The 24,591-nt window shown below is 43.5% G+C and overlaps 1 protein-coding gene across 1 annotated transcript; it reads left to right on the forward strand.

Moving 5' to 3' along the window:
- Window positions 1-307: 307 nt before the first annotated feature.
- Window positions 308-23,474, forward strand: LOC134649168 (probable E3 ubiquitin-protein ligase MGRN1). Its single transcript, XM_063503883.1, has 14 exons — window positions 308-501; window positions 1,264-1,382; window positions 6,700-6,968; window positions 7,459-7,646; window positions 8,082-8,236; window positions 8,717-8,953; window positions 12,193-12,327; window positions 14,627-14,719; window positions 15,617-15,724; window positions 16,627-16,809; window positions 18,030-18,123; window positions 18,905-19,140; window positions 22,716-22,797; window positions 23,312-23,474. The coding sequence occupies exons 1-14, from the start codon at window positions 414-416 to the stop codon at window positions 23,422-23,424; spliced, it is 2,100 nt and encodes a 699-aa protein (XP_063359953.1). The 5' UTR covers window positions 308-413; the 3' UTR covers window positions 23,425-23,474.
- Window positions 23,475-24,591: the final 1,117 nt, after the last annotated feature.

The following is a 24,591-nucleotide window of genomic DNA, read 5'->3' on the forward strand; positions in this document are numbered from 1 at the left end:
ACGGGATTTGAAAAAGAGAGGCAAACAGTAATTGTCTCCTTTATAAAACTTGATTTATTTATTGACATTTAAAATAATAGCAGTATTTTTAAAGTAATATATTTTCATACAAATTATATACAGTACTACTAAACTAAAATATTTCTACTAGGATCGCCTTTGGTTTGTTAAGGACAATTTTATAAAACGTGAACCAGCTGTTCTCAATCCTAAAATACGCCTCTATTGCGTCAATGTCAGTCATGACTGTCAACTAAGCTGTCAGGAATGTCAGAATGGTCTGACTGATCTTGGTCATTTGCATTTATCGATACGTTGTTTGCTTTGCCTGCTATTTGCGATCAAAATAATCATTACCACATCCACTGTGTCAAAGAATAGTTGTGATTGCATTGTCTTAGTGAATTTCGATAATGGGTGCCCTGGCCAGCAGGCAGAACGCTGGTGTAGAGGAGGCCGATGTCGTGTCGAATCATGCATACAAATATCCACCTCGCTCAGGTAAGTTGGTGACCTTATACTGCTATTTATTTTATCCTGTTGTATTGTTCACTTGATAATCTCGAAATTGGCGATTATTGCGTAGGAATAAGAATGATAAGCTTTGTGAGTGTACCTTGGATGATTATATTGATTATCTTCCTATTTATCCAATCTATGTTTGTATAACAATATTAATGGTATAAAATCATTCCTAAGTATAGTATATCTAATGCATACTTTATTCAGAGGTACTATACATACAGTTCCAGCATTTTAGTAGTTAAAAGTATAATTGATAGTCATGTACTTTGTTATTTTTAGTCACATGGTATTTGTTTTATCTTATGCTATAGCTAAAGCCCCGTCTCCATATCGCGCGGCAAGCTATTGAACATTGGCTCGCGAGCCAACCCGGTATCCATTGCGCGCGGCTGCCGCGCGAGCCAATGTTCGATGGTTTGCTGCGCGATATAGAGAAGGGGCTTAATAAAATTGCTACGAAAAGCATTATAATGTGTTTAAGATCTTTACGTGAATTTTACAAATTATATAATAATTTAAATTTAAATTAACTGTTGTTTGAGAAAACAAATCAAACTAATAAAAATATTCTCTCAAAGAAATAATACCTCAATGAAACATTATATATATGTGTAACCAGGCACAGGCATTGCCTAGTGTGGAGGTCAGTAAAAACTGTATCCCAAGTGAATATTTTTCAGAAATAAACGATTTTATTTTTTTATTTAGCTTTTGTATTTTAAATGAAAACCATTTTAGGTAACTACTTCGGCAGCCACTTCATCATGGGTGGCGAGAGATTTGACACTCCGCAGCCTGAAGCTTACTTGTTTGGAGAAAATGCAGACTTGAACTTCCTGGGCAGCCGCCCTACTCCTGTAAGTACCACTTTAGTAACACTATACTAAGGAAAACAGTTAGTCAAGTTAAAACAGTGATTAATTGAATATTACCATAGTCACCATAGAGACTAGTTAACCTGGTACTGGTAGTACTTTGTTTAATTTGCATTATTTAATATTTGATGAAAGTTTTTGCTTTGTAGGCACTGTAAAATATACAGTAAAATGAGCATTTTTAGGGTTCCGTAGCCAAATGCAAAAAACGGAACCCTTATGGACTCGTCCTTATGTATGTCACAGCCACTTTTTTCCGAAACTATAAGAACTATACTGTTGAAACTTGGTAAGTAGATGTATTCTGTGAACCGCATTAAGATTTTCATAGAAAAAAAAAACAATAAATTTTGGGGGCATACTTGGAACTGAAACTCAAAAAATTTTTTTTTATCAAACCCATACGTGTGGGGTATCTATGGATAGGTCTTCAAAAATGATACAATACAATACAATACAAATCCTCTTTATTGCACAACCTCAGAATAAATGTACATGGAAACACAAATAATACATGAAGACAGAGGTAAACAACAGGCGGTCTTATCGCTAAAGAGCGATCTCTTCCTGACAACCTTTAGGTAGTGGAGAAATGTGAAAAAAAATGAAATGGGAAAAAATGATATTGAGGTTTCTAATATAATTTTTTTCTAAACTGAATAGTTTGCGCGAGAGACACTTCCAAAGTGGTAAAATGTGTCCCCCCCCCCCCCTGTAACTTCTAAAATAAGAGAATGATAAAACTAAAAAAAATATATGATGTACATTACCATGCAAACTTCCACCGAAAATTGGTATGAACGAGATCTAGTAAGTAGTTCTTTTAATACGTCATAAATGCCCTAAATACGGAACCCTTCATGGGCGAGTCCGACTCGCACTTGGCCGCTTTTTTACCAATTACTAAGTATTCTAGAGACTTTAGGTCTAGGGTTATCTGTAGGTTTCTAATGTCATTTAGTCATTTATTCAATATTGCATTGTCATGTACATAATAAGGTGTTACAATTTAAGAGGCCAGTTCATGACACCCTGCAAGGGCACACAATAGTAGGTACTTATGCCTGAGAAGCGTAAAACTCGTTCGTGTCGTGTAGCCCAGAGTAAGCCGTCCACAAGAGCTCGCAAGAACATTACTGTTGCAAATGCTGCTGTTAAAGCAACTGACACCAATGTAACTGTTACTAAGCCACCCGCAGCACCGATCACACCCTCTGATCCCCGACCCTTGCGACCCCAAGCTTTGCGCACTGGCGGGCTGCGTGCAGCCGCTCCCCGCGTCATCAGTCTGCATGTTTACAACCTCAGCGAGGATACCACTTCCGACGATGTTATACACCACGTCCAGACTCAGATGGGAATCTCGACACCGGGGTGCCAACAGCTGGTGGTTACTCGTGGCAACTCTACATCCTTCAGCCTGGACGTGCCGGCTGATAAAGTGAAAATCGCTAAGAGTGCCGAAAATTGGCCCGAGGGTGTTGGAGTACGATTTTTTAATGTTGTACAGCCAAAAAACCCAGACCAGCGACGCCCAACATCAATGAGGTAATGGAAAAGTTCGTAGTAATCCACCAAAACGTTAGATCAATTACTGGTAAAACTTCACTGCTCGAATTACTATGTAACGATGAAAAACCCGATATACTTTGTTTAAGTGAAACATGGTGCCGAAAAAATGAATAAGATCACACGAGGTTATGTGGTTATGCGCACGCGAACAGCTACTGTCGCGAGCGCGCCGGCTCCCACGGCGGGGTAGCAATTTTTACACGTGAGGGTACGCAGTATAAACAGCGTAATGACCATAGCCTTTGCGTTCCTTATCATTTAGAGTTGACGGCTATTGAAATATCTTGTTTTAATTTGATTATTGTAGTATTATATAGGACATGTAATGGGGACTTTGACATTTATTTAAATAATTTGGAATTGTTATTGAAAAAGTTGACTGACGAAAATAAAAAGTTTCTCATAGTCGGCGATCAAAATGTAAATTATCTTACTAGTAATAACTTGCGACAACAGGTCGACGATGTACTTAGCAGTTACGGCTGCTCCAATACTGTGACATTCCCGACCCGCGTGACAGCTGACTCCGCGTCGTGCATTGACTGCGGCATAGCGAACCATGCCCGAAACCACCTCACTGTGTCGCCAGTGGACACTGCTATTAGCGACCATAACGGCCAAAAGTATGTTTTCACAATGGAACACAGGAAAGCAAAAAACAACAAGAAACAGTTTGTTGAGCGCCGGTTATTTAATAAGGAATCTATTCAATTATTTTATATTGACATTTTGAGTTATGATTTTGATTTTATTTATGATGCGACTTATGACATACAATTGAAATTTGAAAAATTATTTAACATTTTGACATATTACATAAATTTACGTTTCCCGTTTAAGAAATTAAAAGTTAATCGAAATAAATGCACGCCTTGGCTGACTGACGAACTTTCCGAGTATATAAATAAATATAAAGACCTTGTAGAAATAAGAAGACAATACCCTGACAATCCTATTATATCAGACTGTATAGAACATTATTCAAAACTTATAAATTCAACGACATTGACTGCTCGAAGAGTTCATATAGAGAACAAGCTGAAACACAGCAAAAGTCCAAGTAGGGAAATTTGGAGGATTGTAAACGATGAAGTTGGCCTAAAAACTAGATCAAGTATTACTTGTCTAAATGATCCAACGACAAATGACAAAGTACCTAGTAACGAAATTCCGAATGTTTTTAATATGCATTTCATCAATTCCGCAAATAAATACCGTATACAAATAAACAAACACCAGTCCTCGCAATACCTCAGTCAACACCTCAGTGGCTCGTCCGTGCCCGCTTACTGTCTTCCTACAATAACGCGTGACTTACTGTACAGAACAGTGCAATCAATGTTGAAAACGCGTAAAACCGTAGACACATATGATATATCGCTAGACATAATCCTATGTGTCTGGCCGGTCGTTTCTGACATTTTGATTGTACTGGTTAGTAAAATGTTCGAAACCGGTGTGCTTAAAAGTACGAGGGTGTGTCCGGTTTATAAAGGCAAAGGGGACAAGAGTGACGTGACGAACTACAGACCCATCACCATAGTACCCACCATCTCTAAAATTGTAGAATCAATCCTATCATCTAGCTTAATGACTCATCTTGAGGAAAACGATTTGCTCACGGAAAACCAGTTTGCCTATAGAAAAAAGTTGTCTACAACTACAGCCGCACACAAGTTCTATGACCAAATCGTAACAGCTTTGGATGATAGGTATAAGGTGGCGGGTATTATGTGTGATCTATCAAAGGCTTTTGACGTTATTGACCATAATTTATTATTAAACAAACTCTGTAGTTACGGTGTCACAGATGCAGCTTACCGATTGTTCAAATCATTTTTATCAGACCGGAGGCAAGTGGTAAAGTTGTCTATAAATAGCAGTGGCACACTAACATCTGACACTGGATTCATACACTTAGGCATTCCTCAAGGTTCGGCACTAGGAAATACCTTATTTTTGACATTTGTCAACGACCTTCCATCCGTTATCACAACAGGATTGCCAGTGCTGTTCGCGGACGACACCACCGTAATAGTAAGCGCGCAAACCTATGAGCAGCTGGGTGAAAAAATCAATGACACTTGCAGACAGCTGCAGCGGTGGTTTACAGTTAACGGGCTGCTGCTGAATGTAAGCAAGTCCAACGTTATGGTTTTTTAAGGACGACACGTCTCACTACCACCATGTATATCTGACGTCCCGATGCCGCTATGTACCGAGTGCAGGTTTCTTGGTTTTATGATGGACGCGAACCTGAACTGGAAGTGCCATGTTGACAAATTATGTGATAAGCTGAGTAGTGCCGTCTATGTATTAAGAAAATTGAAACCTCTTATATCGCAAATTGCATTAAAATCGGTTTACTTTGCCATATTTCATTCGCGAATGTCTTACGGTTCTATAATGTGGGGTAGCTCGACGGATGCGAATCGAGTCTTAATACTACAAAAGCGTGCCCTGCGCGCCATGGCTGGCGTTAAAACAAGACATTCGTGTAGGGGTATTTTCGTAGACTACCGAATATTGACGCACTACTCACTACATATGTTTGAGGTTTTGATGTTTGTCAGAAATAACTTATCGTCATTTTCTAAAGTAAACGTCTCTGGCAAGGTGATTCGCTCAACAGGGCGCCTTAGAACTGTCCCGCGTCGCATGGCACTTGCAGGGAAAAACCCGCGTGTCATCGGCCCTACTTATTACGAGCGACTACCCCAAGACTTGAAAGACGAGCCCTCTGACAAAATATTTAAGAGCCGTTTGAGAAACTTTTTATTGGATAAACCACTGTATTCTGTAAAAGAGTTTTATGAAATCACTAATTAGATTTACTTAGATTGTTGACATCTGAATTGTAAGGTTTATTATAATTTATTATTTATTACTTTAATGACGATCCTCTCATTGTGACCTTAATTATTTTTTAAATATTTGTTTTTAATTTATTGTGATACTACTGACATACGATTTGTAATTTAATACCTAAATTTTGAATGAAATTTTGATTGTGACTTATTCTTCATACTTATTCAATTATTTCGTAATGTAAAAAAACTGACAATCACAATATAAATCCCTGACAATCTACCATGTGTAATTTTAAGTGAAATTGTATATTGTGAGATAAATAAATCATATCATATCATATCATATATTTACAGTTTTATACGACTATACGATTCTTTCAGGTTATATAATATAATCATTTAAAGTTACCAATTATTTAATAAAATAGCAGCTCATCTAGTCACATAAATTAATTCAGGATTATAATGTCAATAAATAAATTGGAATCTCTGAAGTCTAGTCTACGCTTGTCCCTAGAATATTCTCAACTTTAACCAAGTGTCATGATATTGGCAGGACATAATGGAATTGACAATTAATTATCTTTGTCACATTAACAGCAACAGAGCAATACTCTTAACTGAACATAGTCCTTATATCTATGCAATAAGGTATACAAATTATCGATTAACATTGTGGACAAGAGTTCTTCTATCATTGATCAATTATTTATGAATTAACTTTTGATGACCTCTAAGCCTTGTTGGTAGTGATCTTGCCAATGAAACAGGAGGTTCCAGGTTAAAATCCCGGGCATTCATTTGTGTGTTTATCACAATTGATATTGAGCTTACTGTGGGACTAGGTTGATCTGTGTAAAATTGTCTTATAACTTTTATTTATTTATCAACATTACTAAACTACACACATTTTTCAGTTCCCGTACCCACCACCACAATCAAATGAACCGACCAAAACTCTCAAAAGCCTTGTAAACATCCGCAAAGAGTCACTCAGATTCGTCCGCTGCCCGGAACCGGTGGGCAAGCTGGTGGAAAACAACAAGATTGGAGACGGCGTGAACAAACCCATGGAGAATGGGAAGGGGACGTATTATAATATAGAGTTTACGTTTGACTGTGATGCCAGGATTGCCATCACTATATTCTACTTCTGCACTGAGGAAGTTACTCCAACTGGTGTTGTGTAAGTAGAACTTAGAAATTAAGGTCTATTTTCTTTTCCACAATAGTTAGTACCTAAATATAGATAGATAGTAAGAGTAGATGGATAATAAGTAAATACCTGTGCTCATATTGATTTAAGAGATACAATATATCCTCCAGTCTCTAGTATTATTGTCAAATGGTTTGATTGAAAATCTGTCTTTTCTAGAACTTTACAATAAAAATACCTTCTTTAATCTAGCATATTTGTGGCTGATAGTGATAACGGTATAAGAGTTAAAAAAAAATGTATTAATAATGGGTATATTGTGCTTGCAATTTTTTCATGTTCAACTACAGTTTTGTAGTGAATATGTAGGTCATACGGAACAATTTTTACAGTGAGACCAACTTATAAATTGTGAATACAGTTGATCTTCCTATAGTAAAAGTTCTCTTTCTCTTTCACCTCTTAAAGTGTGACTGGCTCATCGTAATCCATGCTGAAAATCGATCTATTTCCCCAACAGGTACTACCCCCGTGACCCAGCCATGACCTCCCAGACATACCACTATAAGAAAGGCGCCAACCAGCAGTTCTGTCAGCTGGCCCACGTCTTCGACCCGTCCCGACATGCTGACGAGGAACTATTATACAACGCAGACACGGAGATCATCCCCGTCGCTATATACTGCGTCGTGGATGAGGGGCAGGAGGGTAAGTGATACCATTTTATTTCCTCAATCTAATTTAAGATGAACAATTATCAATATTTTCTCTACAATTTTGATTCAAATTCGGTTGTAATTTTTTCTTGTATGATCGGCCTTTAAGAGGACAAGTACCATTGCTAGGATCCAACTAAATTGTAATATTGGTATGGAAATTAAATCACTCGCACTGGCGAATGGTAGCCTACCATTGGTAGGGCATAGGCCGGTATAAAATTGTTCTTGTTTCCAATACTAGTAACAAAGTTATATCAACTAAATTTTCTCGTATATTCTTCAAGCAAGGAGATAACTTTATCTGAAAGCAGTTAGAATCTAGTATATGTTACGCTCCAGGAGATGGTTTTTAATGTGAGTGACATGTGATGTGAATGACAATAATAAAAGGCTTTTCAATTTAACTTTTAATAATTTGTTACAGAAATCCGCCAATCGCACACTACAATAGCAGTAGTGGAAAAGCACTCTGACGGCACTTACGTACTGAAGGCCCTCAAACAGAAGCTGTTCGTGGACGGGCTGTGCTACCTGCTGCAGGAGATCTACGGCATCGAGAACAAGAATCTCGACACTAAGGTAATATAAATTATTTATTTATTTATTACAAGGAGATAAAACAGAGGAATACAAGTGAAGAACAATGTAGACAGAATAACTATATAGATGATGATTTTTCCTTGAGCATATCTCACCGATAACAGATTGTTGAGGAAATTCTAGTTTCAGGCCTAAGACACGCTTGTAAGTTTTACTTACGTAGGGTCACCGCTATACTACAGAATGAGAGATGGATATCGTTATCTCATTGTAACAAATAGCTTTGTCCCTACTTACGTAAGTAAAACTTATAAGTGTATTTTGGGCCTTAGGCCTCAGAACTATTACCTGATCTATAGCACTTGCACGCAATATTATTAGTCAATTAATTATAACAAAACCAAATATTATTATGTTGAAATGGATATTGGGTGTCGTACTCGTAATATGGTCTATTGAAATTGTAATGTATCCAAACGTGTATTCTAATACTCACACATAAAGTCCATTTTTCCTTAGCCAAGCTCCGACGAGGAAACCGAAGAAGGCGGCTCGGAATGCGTCATCTGCATGTGCGACGTCCGCGACACCCTCATACTGCCGTGCCGCCATCTTTGTCTGTGCAACTCGTGCGCGGACTCCCTGCGGTACCAGGCCAACAACTGCCCGATCTGTAGAGCCCCGTTCAGGGCGCTGCTGCAGATCAGGGCTCTACAGCGGGCCACCGCGCCGCCGCCCCCCGCGAGCCCGCCGCTGGTGAGTGACAGAGACCGCAAGTGTGAGAGAGACACCCTCATACTGCCGTGCCGCCATCTTTGTCTGTGCAACTCGTGCGCGGACTCCCTGCGGTACCAGGCCAACAACTGCCCGATCTGTAGAGCCCCGTTCAGGGCGCTGCTGCAGATCAGGGCTCTACAGCGGGCCACCGCGCCGCCGCCCCCCGCGAGCCCGCCGCTGGTGAGTGACAGAGACCGCAAGTGTGAGAGAGACACCCTCATACTGCCGTGCCGCCATCTTTGTCTGTGCAACTCGTGCGCGGACTCCCTGCGGTACCAGGCCAACAACTGCCCGATCTGTAGAGCCCCGTTCAGGGCGCTGCTGCAGATCAGGGCTCTACAGCGGGCCACCGCGCCGCCGCCCCCCGCGAGCCCGCCGCTGGTGAGTGACAGAGACCGCAAGTGTGAGAGAGACACCCTCATACTGCCGTGCCGCCATCTTTGTCTGTGCAACTCGTGCGCGGACTCCCTGCGGTACCAGGCCAACAACTGCCCGATCTGTAGAGCCCCGTTCAGGGCGCTGCTGCAGATCAGGGCTCTACAGCGGGCCACCGCGCCGCCGCCCCCCGCGAGCCCGCCGCTGGTGAGTGACAGAGACCGCAAGTGTGAGAGAGACACCCTCATACTGCCGTGCCGCCATCTTTGTCTGTGCAACTCGTGCGCGGACTCCCTGCGGTACCAGGCCAACAACTGCCCGATCTGTAGAGCCCCGTTCAGGGCGCTGCTGCAGATCAGGGCTCTACAGCGGGCCACCGCGCCGCCGCCCCCCGCGAGCCCGCCGCTGGTGAGTGACAGAGACCGCAAGTGTGAGAGAGACACCCTCATACTGCCGTGCCGCCATCTTTGTCTGTGCAACTCGTGCGCGGACTCCCTGCGGTACCAGGCCAACAACTGCCCGATCTGTAGAGCCCCGTTCAGGGCGCTGCTGCAGATCAGGGCTCTACAGCGGGCCACCGCGCCGCCGCCCCCCGCGAGCCCGCCGCTGGTGAGTGACAGAGACCGCAAGTGTGAGAGAGACACCCTCATACTGCCGTGCCGCCATCTTTGTCTGTGCAACTCGTGCGCGGACTCCCTGCGGTACCAGGCCAACAACTGCCCGATCTGTAGAGCCCCGTTCAGGGCGCTGCTGCAGATCAGGGCTCTACAGCGGGCCACCGCGCCGCCGCCCCCCGCGAGCCCGCCGCTGGTGAGTGACAGAGACCGCAAGTGTGAGAGAGACACCCTCATACTGCCGTGCCGCCATCTTTGTCTGTGCAACTCGTGCGCGGACTCCCTGCGGTACCAGGCCAACAACTGCCCGATCTGTAGAGCCCCGTTCAGGGCGCTGCTGCAGATCAGGGCTCTACAGCGGGCCACCGCGCCGCCGCCCCCCGCGAGCCCGCCGCTGGTGAGTGACAGAGACCGCAAGTGTGAGAGAGACACCCTCATACTGCCGTGCCGCCATCTTTGTCTGTGCAACTCGTGCGCGGACTCCCTGCGGTACCAGGCCAACAACTGCCCGATCTGTAGAGCCCCGTTCAGGGCGCTGCTGCAGATCAGGGCTCTACAGCGGGCCACCGCGCCGCCGCCCCCCGCGAGCCCGCCGCTGGTGAGTGACAGAGACCGCAAGTGTGAGAGAGACACCCTCATACTGCCGTGCCGCCATCTTTGTCTGTGCAACTCGTGCGCGGACTCCCTGCGGTACCAGGCCAACAACTGCCCGATCTGTAGAGCCCCGTTCAGGGCGCTGCTGCAGATCAGGGCTCTACAGCGGGCCACCGCGCCGCCGCCCCCCGCGAGCCCGCCGCTGGTGAGTGACAGAGACCGCAAGTGTGAGAGAGACACCCTCATACTGCCGTGCCGCCATCTTTGTCTGTGCAACTCGTGCGCGGACTCCCTGCGGTACCAGGCCAACAACTGCCCGATCTGTAGAGCCCCGTTCAGGGCGCTGCTGCAGATCAGGGCTCTACAGCGGGCCACCGCGCCGCCGCCCCCCGCGAGCCCGCCGCTGGTGAGTGACAGAGACCGCAAGTGTGAGAGAGACACCCTCATACTGCCGTGCCGCCATCTTTGTCTGTGCAACTCGTGCGCGGACTCCCTGCGGTACCAGGCCAACAACTGCCCGATCTGTAGAGCCCCGTTCAGGGCGCTGCTGCAGATCAGGGCTCTACAGCGGGCCACCGCGCCGCCGCCCCCCGCGAGCCCGCCGCTGGTGAGTGACAGAGACCGCAAGTGTGAGAGAGACACCCTCATACTGCCGTGCCGCCATCTTTGTCTGTGCAACTCGTGCGCGGACTCCCTGCGGTACCAGGCCAACAACTGCCCGATCTGTAGAGCCCCGTTCAGGGCGCTGCTGCAGATCAGGGCTCTACAGCGGGCCACCGCGCCGCCGCCCCCCGCGAGCCCGCCGCTGGTGAGTGACAGAGACCGCAAGTGTGAGAGAGACACCCTCATACTGCCGTGCCGCCATCTTTGTCTGTGCAACTCGTGCGCGGACTCCCTGCGGTACCAGGCCAACAACTGCCCGATCTGTAGAGCCCCGTTCAGGGCGCTGCTGCAGATCAGGGCTCTACAGCGGGCCACCGCGCCGCCGCCCCCCGCGAGCCCGCCGCTGGTGAGTGACAGAGACCGCAAGTGTGAGAGAGACGCTTTCATACTGCCCTACTACAGTGGCGTGCCTAGAGTTTTCTAGTATGGCAAGCCGAAAGATACGTTTTCGCAATAACTGTCCAATTGGTTCATTTGGCGCGCTGTTAAAAAATTTATATTCCTACCTATTGATCTTTTGACTACGTAATATCGGTATGGCAACAAAGGCAAGCCCGGCTTTTGGGCTCGTGTGGAAGTACCGCCACTGCCCTACTACCTCTGTCTTTGCAACTCGTTCGTTGATTTATTATGTTATTAAATTATACAACGGGACTTAATCGCGTATCTAAGTTTTAAGATTTACCTCCGACGTTTCGAGGACGGCGTTGTCCCCGTGGTCTCGGAGAAGACTGGCTTAAGTTGACATCAGCATCGTCTAACCGCGCGAGTTTTTCGAACTACCCGCACTTGGTCTTGTTTATCCGCTTGAACGTTTTGCGCACTAGGGATGTCACTCTGTCGACACACAACACTAACGATATTCGATTTATCGACTGTCGATATTCGTTCACGCTTACATTTACTAATGACTGGATTCCATGTGGATGAGATCTTTATTTATATCTTTATTTTAACATAATATGTTTGTAGGGGAGCATGGAGAACATCCCCTCGGGCTACGAGCCGGTGTCGCTGATCGAAGCCCTGAACGGGCCGCACCCCGCGCGCGCGCCGCCCGCGCTCGCGCCCGCCATCGCCAGCCCCGACACCGACACCGCCTCGCAGGTACCTGTACACAGCATGGACTCAGCAGGCCCTGAGAGAGGCGCTTAACGACCCGCCCCTTGCCCCGCCATCGCCAGCCCTGACACCGACACCGCCTCGCAGGTACCTGTACACAGCATGGACTCAGCAGGCCCTGAGAGAGGCGCTTAACGACCCGCCCCTTGCCCCGCCATCGCCAGCCCTGACACCGACACCGCCTCGCAGGTACCTGTACACAGCATGGACTCAGCAGGCCCTGAGAGAGGCGCTTAACGACCCGCCCCTTGCCCCGCCATCGCCAGCCCTGACACCGACACCGCCTCGCAGGTACCTGTACACAGCATGGACTCAGCAGGCCCTGAGAGAGGCGCTTAACGACCCGCCCCTTGCCCCGCCATCGCCAGCCCTGACACCGACACCGCCTCGCAGGTACCTGTACACAGCATGGACTCAGCAGGCCCTGAGAGAGGCGCTTAACGACCCGCCCCTTGCCCCGCCATCGCCAGCCCTGACACCGACACCGCCTCGCAGGTACCTGTACACAGCATGGACTCAGCAGGCCCTGAGAGAGGCGCTTAACGACCCGCCCCTTGCCCCGCCATCGCCAGCCCTGACACCGACACCGCCTCGCAGGTACCTGTACACAGCATGGACTCAGCAGGCCCTGAGAGAGGCGCTTAACGACCCGCCCCTTGCCCCGCCATCGCCAGCCCTGACACCGACACCGCCTCGCAGGTACCTGTACACAGCATGGACTCAGCAGGCCCTGAGAGAGGCGCTTAACGACCCGCCCCTTGCCCCGCCATCGCCAGCCCTGACACCGACACCGCCTCGCAGGTATTATCAACACTAGAATAACTATACAAGTCTGACTCTTCTTCCTCGCGTATTGCCACGGCTCATGGGAGCCTGGGGTCCGCTATACAAGTCTGACTGAAGCTCAATAATGACCCCCCGTGTATTGTGCCTCGAGCAACTCAACTACAGACAACCAACACCATCTAGACCTACCAGTCAGTGTTGACACTAGAATTCTATTGGCCTTTGCGTCTATTGCAGACGATTTATGGTGCAAATCGGAGAGACAATGACCTCTCCGGACTTAACACTGCGCCTGGGACTGAATTAAGGAAAACGCAGGGATGCCCGGCACCTGCATTACCCTCTCGGCTTCACTGTCTTAACCCACAGGAAAGGCGCGCCAATACGTGAGGTCGGCTACAGGAATCTGCCGCTTATTTCAGGTTGGACCCTACTCGCGCCTTACCGTAACTCCATTCCGGGATTTAATTTTGGAGTATCCTTCTCCTAGATGGATTGCAAGCCAATGCTAAGAGGTCCATCTCCCCTGTAACACTAGAATAACTATACAAATTATACACTTAAACCTTCCTCAAGAATCACTATATTGATAGGTGAAAACCGCCTGAAAATCCGTTCAGTAGTTTTTGAGTTTATCGCGAACATACAGACGCGGCGGGGGAGTTTGTTTTATAATATAAGATGTATAGATAGTTAGATATATAGCTGGTCAACCAGATCTTGTCAGTAGAAAAAGGCGGCAAATTTGAATTTCGCGCCTTTTTCTACTGACAAGATTTGCTTGACCATCTATAGTTTTCGAACTTGAACATTTTGCATATGCACACTAGGGCTGGCACTCGGCCGGCACACAACACTCACAATGTCCGTTATTTCAACCAGCGTTCCACTATGGATTCTTGCCATTCGTCTACTATCAGTCTTTTTTAGGGTTCCGTACCCAAAGGGTAAAAACGGGACCCTATTACTAAGACTCCGCTGTCCGTCCGTCCGTCCGTCCGTCCATCCGTCCGTCCGTCCGTCCGTCCGTCTGTCACCAGGCTGTATCTCACGAACCGTGATAGCTAGACAGTTGAAATTTTCACAGATGATGTATTTTTGTTGCCGCTATAACAACAAATACTAAAAACAGAATAAAATAAAGATTTAAGTGGGGCTCCCATACAACAAACGTGATTTTTGACCGAAGTTAAGCAACGTCGGGCGGGGTCAGTACTTGGATGGGTGACCGTTTTTTTGCTTGTTTTGCTCTATTTTTTGTTGATGGTGCGGAACCCACTTTGCCAGTTTTTGTATTTCACTTTGTGTATTTTATATGGGCTTGCCTGAAATAAAACCAATTTTTATATTTTTTTTATTTTTGTTTTATAAGGTTTTCTAATTTAACATTTTGCATATTATTATTATACAACACTCCTAATGTCCGTTCTTTCAACCAGCGTCCCACTATGGTTTCTTGGCATTCTACTATCAGTCTTTTTTTTTTGTATGTTCCAAGGCGGCCGAGATCCTGAACCGCTGCAACCTCGAGCGCAGCTCGTCCACCAGTCTCGGCAGCGCGCTCAACAACACACATGCTCTCACACCTGAGGTAAAGTCAAGGGTCGAAGAGTAAGTATATAGGTGTGCCACCTAGTGGCATAAATCGGAAACTTAAACTTCACGGAATAAGTTGATGCTATCCTCTATAGTTCCTAGTCGCTTTCTGTTAAGCTTTGGATTCCTCCGAAAACGGTGCCGTCATATGACGGCCGTCATATAGCGGCAGCAAAAGACGGCCGTCTTTACGGTGGCGACATGTGGAAAGTACCACGGCGTCATAACACACCGTCATCCACCAAGATCAAAGCGGCAAATTTGAAAAATGTAGGCGCGATGGGATAACGTCCCATAGAAAATTTGAATTTCGCGCCTTTTCCTACTGACAAGATTTGCTTAATCATCTATAATTTACTTGGAGGATGAAATATCATCAGAAGAGGAAAATAATCGTAGTACGGAATCACTTATTCAAATCTCGTGTCATTTATTCCAAAATGGCGTCACCGCTATCTAATAAAACGTTCACGAAACTATCGACACCGTCATGACGGCCGTCATCTTACGTTACGTTGGCAATCAACGTAACGTAACGCCGTCTAGGAAACCGCGCCATCTTGTTTACATAGACAACGTTCTAGTGACGTCAGTCAACGCTATATAGCGGCCGTAATATGACGGCACCGTTTTCGGAGGAATCCAAAGCTTTAGGCCCAAGATAAACTTGTAAGTTTTACTTACGTAAGTAGGGACACAGCTATACTACAAAATGAGAGATGAATATCATTATCTCATTCTAACAAATAGCTTTGTTCCTACTTACGTAAGTAAAAGTTACAAGCGTATCTCGGGCCTTATACGTAGATCGTACGACACCGCACGATGCGCCAATTCTCGTGTCTAGAAAATCCTTATAACAAAACATAATTTATGTATTTTTTTATCTCAGTTCCGCATGTCGGTGCTGTTGGCGCGTGAGCAGGATGGCAGACGTGAGCGCGCCGCCAGCCCGCTGCTGCGCGAGCCCGCGAGGGTCAGCCCCGAGGCTGTCAATAAGGTAGATCATGTTGTAATTATTATGGGGAAAGAACACTCCTATATAACTCCTCGGCTTTATAATAACATAAGATTTCTGTCTGTAAATGAAAATATTACAAAAGCAGCGTTTAAGAGAAAGTTAAAACTAGAAATGTTGGAAACATACTTACCTAAAAAGTAATAAGTTCAAACACACATGTACATATTATAAAATCATTGCAATATAAATAAATAAATGCATGCTTTCTTTTCTACTAACAATAGTATATAAGTCACGATTGTAAACATTTAAGTATCTTAATATATTAAGTAAGAGTTGAGTGCGGCGCGCCAACAAACTGGTTACTCCAGTTTGGCGCATTTATTGCATATATGTAACGCGGTAAATGTTTATATGAATAAATAATATAATAAAAAAAAGAAGTGCCATTTGATGTTAAATCAATGATCTAATGTAATGGTTGCACACGGAACGCAACAGGCGGGCTACACGCACCGTGTGCAATCAATCCAACCACAAAAACATTGTCAACTCAAAGGTTTGGTTCCAAATTTATATACAGTTGCGTCAGTTTTCGTGCTATTACAGTTTTGTTTGCGTTTTTATCCCCTTGTTCATAAAACTTTACGGGCCTCATTTAGTTAAAATATGTTTTATCATTTTCTTACGAATTACGAATAGGTACATAAGTCAAAATGACAGATAAAGACAAACGATTCATACTTAATTCAGGCCAGTAACACGTTTATGAATAACGCCAATAGACTTTTCTGTTTTTTTTTTTATTATTTATTTATTTAGATCACATACATATGATTATGTCAAAAGTGCATAAATAATACGCACAATCTTATTTTGAGTTTTTAATTTGCATCATAAAACTCTAAAAAGCAAAGTAAACTATTTAATTCAATTTCCAGTCATCCCTAAGCCTGGAATATCCCGCGGAGGCGTCCGTCCACGAGCCCAGCTCCGAAGACGAGGGTTCCGCCGAGCTGGCCCCCGCGGAACCCGAGCCGGCCGAGGAACACGAACCCGACAGCGACGCCGAGCGACTCTCGCCTCTATTGACACAGCCGCAACCACCATTACAGCATAACGGGGTAACTTAACACATTTATTTGTGTGATGAACATAAATATTTGTTCCTGAATCATGGATTTTTTCTATGTAAGTATGTATTTATCAGTGGCGGCGCATCCATAAAAGCCGATTCCCACCGGCTTGCCTGTTTTTGGACGTTTGAGCAGTGTTGTAAAGGAAATATGTAAGCCTAATTAGCCCCGGCTTGCCTATGGATATGTTTGACGCGCCGCCACTGGTATTTATCTATATAAGTATGTATATCGTCGCCTAGCAGCCATAGTACAAGCTTTGCTTAGTTTGGGGCTAGGTTGATTTGTGTAAGATGTCCCTTGATATTTATTATTTATTTACTCAGTGCCGAAAACCCAACTATCGGGTATTTTACGGTTCCCAGGCCGGACGACCCGATAGTCGAGATCGTGGTACTACAAATTTATATGAAGAAATGTTTATGGCCTGGCGCGGATGTCTTGTTTGGCTAGGTGGCAATTAATGTGTTAAACCTGTTTCTCCATTCCGTACTGTAATTTAATTAATTCTTAGTCTTTACACAAAGCGGGTGCAGCATCCGCTGTTTGAGCATCTAACACTTGTTGTCGAAAGGGCGACTATGTGTTGGCTTCGGCTTCTCATTTATTGTGACAAATTTTGATGCCTTACGTATATCTCGAAGACAGCGAGTTTTGAAGGAAATTTGGAATGCTTGTAAATACCCCCCACCCCCCTCAGATATAGGTATTGCTCAGAACCGGGATGAATGGAGGAAGAGGGGGGAGGCCTTTGCCCAGCAGTGGACATAATAGGCTCACAATAATAATTGTAAATATCGACGATAAGTCATAAAAAAACACGAAAAGTGAAAGATACTGCGAGGGTTATTTGGAATTTAGACTAAGTTAAAAAATTGCCGTGTCAAACACCTTAATTTTTATTTACCACTTTCTTTACACATATGTAGCCAACACTGTATTAGCGCCACTTGCACCATCCCACTAACCGGGTAAACCGCTAACCCAGTGTCAAATTGTACTGGTAACCATGGTAACTCCAGGTTTAACCGGTTAACCCTGGGTTAGTGGAATGGTGCAAGTGGTTTAAGTTTAAGTTAAGTTTAGTTGATAAGTTTAAGTTAAGTTTAGTTGATAAGTTTTAAGTTTATTCTGTATTTCTAGTTTTTTTTTTCCTGTTTGTTTTGTAAGGTGTGGCAATAAAGATTTTTTTATTTTTAATTGTGCAGGTGGGTCACCTGGGCGCGCGGTCGCGCACGCGCTCGCCGCTGCCGGCGCTCGCGCACATCGACGACCCCGACCACCCCGCCTCCCCCCGCGCGTGTGAGTACTATCTAACTACTCTGTGCTTGTGTTTCATAGCCGTTACACACATTGACTTATTATTACTATAGACGGGAACTCTGTTACAATTTAACCGGAGGTGACAGGCACAGAAAGACGCTGTCTATATTTTATTTATCGCTAGTCACAGGGAATGGTAAATCATCTGGTACTCGTGAAATTTTCAGGCATGCTTGATGTTTTAAATACTTACATAAAGTATACAAAAATTGTAGACCATCAAATCATCGTATCAGGCTGGTGTCATATTTTTGATGATTTCCCGTCATCCGCTTATTACAGCGAAAATCATTACATCCATTACCAAAGTATTAGCAAATATTGTTGTCTACCTATAGTCAGAATCGATCGTAATAATAAGGATTCACAAAAAAACATTGGTTTTAAAGCGAAAATCATATTTGAAAAAATCAATATGGGTAGGCCAGACTAGTTGCATTTTGTCCGGATTTATTATTGTACGGGTATGGAGCAATAATACTCGAGATCACCACCCTCATTGACTGGAATACCACCCACATTTAGTGACAGTCTAAAGTTTACTCATTCTCACTGGTTTTGTTTGGTGTATAAAGAAAGTCCTAATTTGAAAGGCATTAAAGTTTTTGCTTATTTAAAACTACGTTGATGGATAAAGATGTACCGTTTCATTTATAAAATTAAGAATAAATTTATTTATTATGTTGGCGATGAAATTGCCCATTGCCCAGACTTTTCATAGGAATTTGTTATTTATGCTGGCACTTGGCGGAACGGAGAGTTAGTTTGGACTGCCTATGTAAATCAATTACTCTGAAAGAAAACCTCCCAAATAAAACATGTGAAAACACAAACTTTAGACTGTATAGGTTCAATAGGGTTGGTAAAAGTTGGTTGTTGGTGAAAGCAGCGAGCTCTGCGGGCTCGGCGGGGTCGCCGCCGGCCGAGGACTCGGACTATTTCACGCCGGAGGACACTGCCACCACCATTCTGACCGTGCCCAAGCACAAACATGCTGTAAGTCTGTGCCGAGTGCGTGTGGGGGTGGGGGCTCTTACGATATAGTTTTGTTATTAATTGAAATAAAAAACCGGCCAAGTGCGAGTCGGACTCACGCACGGAGGGTTCCGCACCATCAACAAAAAATAGAGCAAAAAAATCGTGTGTGTTGTATGGGAGCCCCCCTTAAATATTTATTTTATTTTATTTTTAGTATTTGTTGTTATAGCGGCAACAGAGATACATCCTTTGTGAAAATTTCAACTGTCTAGCTATCGCGGTTCATGAGATACAGCCTGGTGACAGATGGACGGACGGACGGACGGACAGCGAAGTCTTAGTAATAGGGTCCCGTTTTTTACCCTTTGGGTACGGAACCCTAAAAAGACCAAGTCGCATTTTCGAAACAGGATTCGATCGATCGTTTTCAGCTTCGCGGCCACTTCTAGGTCACCCGGTCACGCGGCACCCGTCCCAATGCCTTGAGTTTATGCATTATTTTATTGTATAGGTACGCAATAGAGATGTTGACATGAATCGCGAATATATAACATGTTATGTTTTTACCATAGCAGGGAATATTAGAACGCGGAAAATCATATTTTGCAAGTGTAAATATGCGTAATAAATTAATTAAAAATAATCAAAAGTATTTAAAATAATGCCCAGTATCACGTGACTGCAAACGCCAATCGGAGCGCGTGACGTAATCACAGTGGAATCACCATGGTCTAATAAAACATGGTCTTCTCTTCCCAGAGTGTCACTTGCCTACGTCACAATAACATTGCCACTTTATTTCAACATAACATGTTACATGGGTACATTATATCTATGGTTAATAAGTTATAATATTTCTTTATAATTTTATAATTTTCATTTATATGTATTTTATCTTAAATTTTACAATAATACGTCATTTTTAATTATTTGTTAGCAATATCTTCCGAGTCACGAAAGAAATTTCAGACGTTCGGGTAATTCTGTTTACACTACTGGCAACACAGGATAGCGCTGTCACATTTGACAATCCGCCATTTTGTCCCTGACCGTCATCCTTGTCGAACGCGTGTTAATTGTTATTTCCTTCTCGCTCAGTGTCAGCAGTCGCAGTGTTTTCCAAACTTATCACGTCGTAAGCTTGGTAATTAATGTTTTGTTACGAAAATGGTTGGCTGCTCTATTCGGAACTGTAAGAGTAGGAGTGAAAAGTGCAGTATAGATTTGTTTTATTTTACTATGTTTCTACATTAATAACTTAAAATTAATGCCGTTAAAATAATTTTCACCGTTGGTTAAAATTCTCCCACTTTTTAAAGTTTGAGAACCTGTAAACAGCATGATGACGTAGGCAAGTGACAGTTAGGTCATTCGCGAATCTCGGAAGAGAGTACCAGGCGGAGTATATTATTATACCATGGGAATCACCAAAGACAAGTATAAAACCTGCCTAAGTGTCTACAGATTATCGTACCGAAACGCGATCTTGGTGCGGTGCGACGCACGAATCGATAGTGTGTAAGGTGGTGCGTTAAGGACGCAGCTATAAGTTAGAGCGAGAAAGAAGGTCGCTGTCCGATGCGGTAGTGTGTTAAGGCTTTAAAAAAAATTGTCAGTTGCCATATAAAGAATTTAAATAAATGTCTGACAGCAGTTTGTTTAAAACGCCGTTACGTCATCAAGGTCACGTGACAGTTTGGAGCGTTTAGGCGCGAAATTTAAACACGAAACTTATTATACATGTTTTTTTATTCAAAATTAATAAATATATTTTTTTAATATTTTTTTCTGTAATTATTACGTGTCTATCTACAAAATAAAACCAGTTCCAAAAAAATGTCAACATCCCTATTACGCATCTTGCCCTATCTATATGAACTGGTGAAACTTTGGAACAGGACCGAAACGAAGAGTGACCAAACTGACCGCACACCCTCTTATCGATGCGATACCATTCCATTAGACGACGAAAATGTACCCATGTCATAGATATAGAAGGTGCATAGAGTAGATAAACACAAAGTAATATTTAGATTTAAAAAAAATGTTCATTTGCCAAGGCGTCTCATGATAAATCCTCTTCCACTCCTCGGTTGGCAAATGGCTAAATCACTAATGGTTCTAAAAATCTAGCTATCAAACTACGTTTTAGTGGCAAATTTTATTGTAACATATACATATCAAAATGTCGTAAGAGCCTCCGTGCATCAGCAGGCACTCATGGTTTATGACATCACGTCATCCTGTAGCGGTGATTTCGTTCTGTCGTTGTGGTTTAATTTGCGCATCCATTCTTCACGTAATACGTAATTTTTGTTTTGCATTATGGTTATTTTGGTTGTTCTTTTAAGTTGCATCACACAGCTATTTATTGTAGTTTTTGGCAAATCATTTTTTTCATGTGACATTATGTTTAACTGGTTAACTGCATTCTTCGTTGTCATTAATATGTAAAGTTAATGACTTGAATATGAATATAGTTTTCACCTGAGAACTTTTAAAATGTTTTTATTTTTATCTTATACTGACAAAATGCACTGTAAAGGTTGTGTTAAGTATCCAGATCGTAGAATTGGCCGTTTTATGAAATGACCTAATATCTTTTATGTCTCCTTTACACGATGGGCCAACGCCGGCCACTCCAAGGGGCGCATTTATGCGTTAGAGGGAGCAAGTGATATTGCTATCTCATTCTACCGCATGGCTGCGTCCCTTGGAGTGGCCGGCGTTGGCCCATCGTGTAGAGGAGCCATTAGACGGGATATTCTGTGTTTAAGCGGGGCTCGGAACCGGTTTTTTTGTAAAACCTAAAATAGCCCAATATTTTGAATTATTTTATGCTCTTTACGTAGGACTGAATCATGTATTTAGGTAACAACTTCGTATTATTCGATTGCCCCATTAAAAATTAAATAATAAGCGAAAGAACAAAAAAGAACGTAATAATACCGGTATTTTTTGTATGAAGTAAAAACCGGTTCCGAGCCTTTGTTTAAAGTATAGAGCCTATAGAAAAAAAAACAGCTAAACACACGGTTACTTCATGAAATAGCTGAATGTAAAGTAGTTACGTTATCTACTGGTATTTTACGATCTGCCCTAGTAGCACGGTCGCATTTTTATCATTTATCACCATGCCTGTCACGTTCTAACAAATATGTAAGTGCGAAAGTGACGGGATTAGTGATAGTGGATAAAAATGGAACCGTGCTGAGCCCGCTGGCTACGATATGTATACATCTCTAGTTGTATCCTATCGGACATGGTATGTTTAATTTATTAATTCGTATCCTTATCGCTACGAGATATTTTTAGCTATCAGATTTTGGAGCATTCCACCATATTTGTCATATTTGAGCTTTTTGTTTTTCCTCCTATATACCTAGTAGGTATACCTACCTACTATCCGCTAACCAACCTGACGACTGGTATATTTCTTTCACACTTTAACTTTTATTTTATTAAAAAAATATTAAAGCATAATTAGAATCAAACAGTTTCGCCAACCTGCTTGACAGTTATGATCTCAGTGGTCAGTTACATTACTTTTATTTTGTTACTTGACTTGGCGTAATTATGACGTTTGATAACAGGAGCTGATGAGCAACGGGCCGGTGGCCGGCGACGGCACTCCGCAGCGCTGGGCGCTGCCGCATCGCGTCACTTCCTTGCCAGGTAATTGTTACCACGTTGTCACGTGTATACGGGTTAATCAACTTTTTATTGTCACTCGTTGCTATGGTTACGTTCTCATGGGTCACTCTTTAAAACCAGATTTTTAGGCATTTAAATTGACAAAACACGCTTTTTTGTGATTACTTATAAACCCTTTCCATTGAGGGTCGTCTACCAGGCGTGTCAGGTGGTGTACAATGTCTTCTAACAAACTATATGCTACTATTGTCTCTTGGCTGACCGGACAGAATAACAACAAGAAATAGTTGATCCACCCATACAATTAAATACCCTATACCAGGGGTTCCCAATCTTTTTCAGTCCGCGGGCCACTTGCATCTCGGCTCTCTAACTTTACTAGGCGAGGATTATCTCACGGCGTTCCTCTTTGCTGTCTACGGCGCACAGTGGGAACCCCTGCTCTATACAATATTTTTCCACTTATTCAATTAAAGAGCAACTTTTTATAGGTATCATAACTCAACCGTATGTACATTCATGAATATGGTTGCAGGCACGCCGCTCTCGCAATCGTCAGTGCGTTCATCAGGCGACTCTTACAGCTCCACGTCGTCGACTCGTCAGCTGCTGGCGGCCGCGCCGCTGCCCGCCGACACCGCGTGCTAGCGCCAACCGTGTGTTATAACCGCGCATGTTGCTATACCGGGTAACACCTAACTGGTTCAATCAATCTTTGGGTAATATGGCTCCATCGATACCGTCGATGATTTCGCCAACGTCAAAGTGGATCCCACGTGGGATCGAATTAATATTATTTGTAATAAAATTCAGCCAGTGTACGGTATAAAAGTATAAAATTATGGCCTCTAGGGCTCTAGCCAGCCACGGTTAGAGGTAGAAATACCAAAATAAATGCTCTAGAGCACGACGTTGTTCGGTAGTCTGGTTCTCAGTTCTTGTAAGGCGATAGCTAGACTTTACAAGAACCCGGGTGGGCTACCCGGCGTTGACGCCAGAATGGTGGTTATACGCGTTTCATGATTATTTTTTCATTATCTGCACACTTCCACATTAGTTTACTGCATTATACGCTATCAATATTACACTTTAAACAAAATTAATAAGCAAAAACAAAGAAATTAATCACGAGGCTATGTTACCAAAATGGCGGTCGACGAATAACCCCCACCTAACTGGTTATTTGGTGTCGTCGGGCAACTCTGACAGTTCGGGCTCATTCGCACGATCTCTTTTAAAAAGCGTTTGAATGACACAAATGGATACATGCGTATTTATTCACACGATGACGGTGGCGCTTTTTATCAAGCGTTGTTGGATTTTCGACTTTAAGCGTTGGTCGTTAAATCGAATTTAGCGTGTGGACGGATTCGAGCGCTTTTTCAACGCGCGTTGAATAAGCGCTCGTTAGTAGGAGGCCTTCCACGGCCTGCCAACACGGCCAACGCCTGCCAGCGCCGACCAGCAGGCTCAGCACGGTTCCATTTTTATCGACTATCACTATGCCCGTCACTTTCGCACTTACATACTTGTTAGAACGTGACAAGCATGGTGATAAATGATAAAAATGCGACTGGTATTAAAATACCGCCTCACTAATAATCGTTGCGATAAAGCGCTTCATTGATTGGTCTATATACAAAGATGGCGCGTGAGGTTCGCCTATAATTTTAAGTTTTATAGTCCGCGGGTTATTTAAGAGAAAAAGAAATAGAATTATTGGTGTTGTTAATGACTCGTTATGTAAATTAATATGATTAAGCGTTTTCAAAATTATTAATGATTATTAGCCGCTTTTGGAAATGTTGAACTTAT

Source organism: Cydia amplana, chromosome 6, assembly GCF_948474715.1.
Source record: "Cydia amplana chromosome 6, ilCydAmpl1.1, whole genome shotgun sequence".
NCBI lineage: Eukaryota > Metazoa > Arthropoda > Insecta > Lepidoptera > Tortricidae > Cydia > Cydia amplana.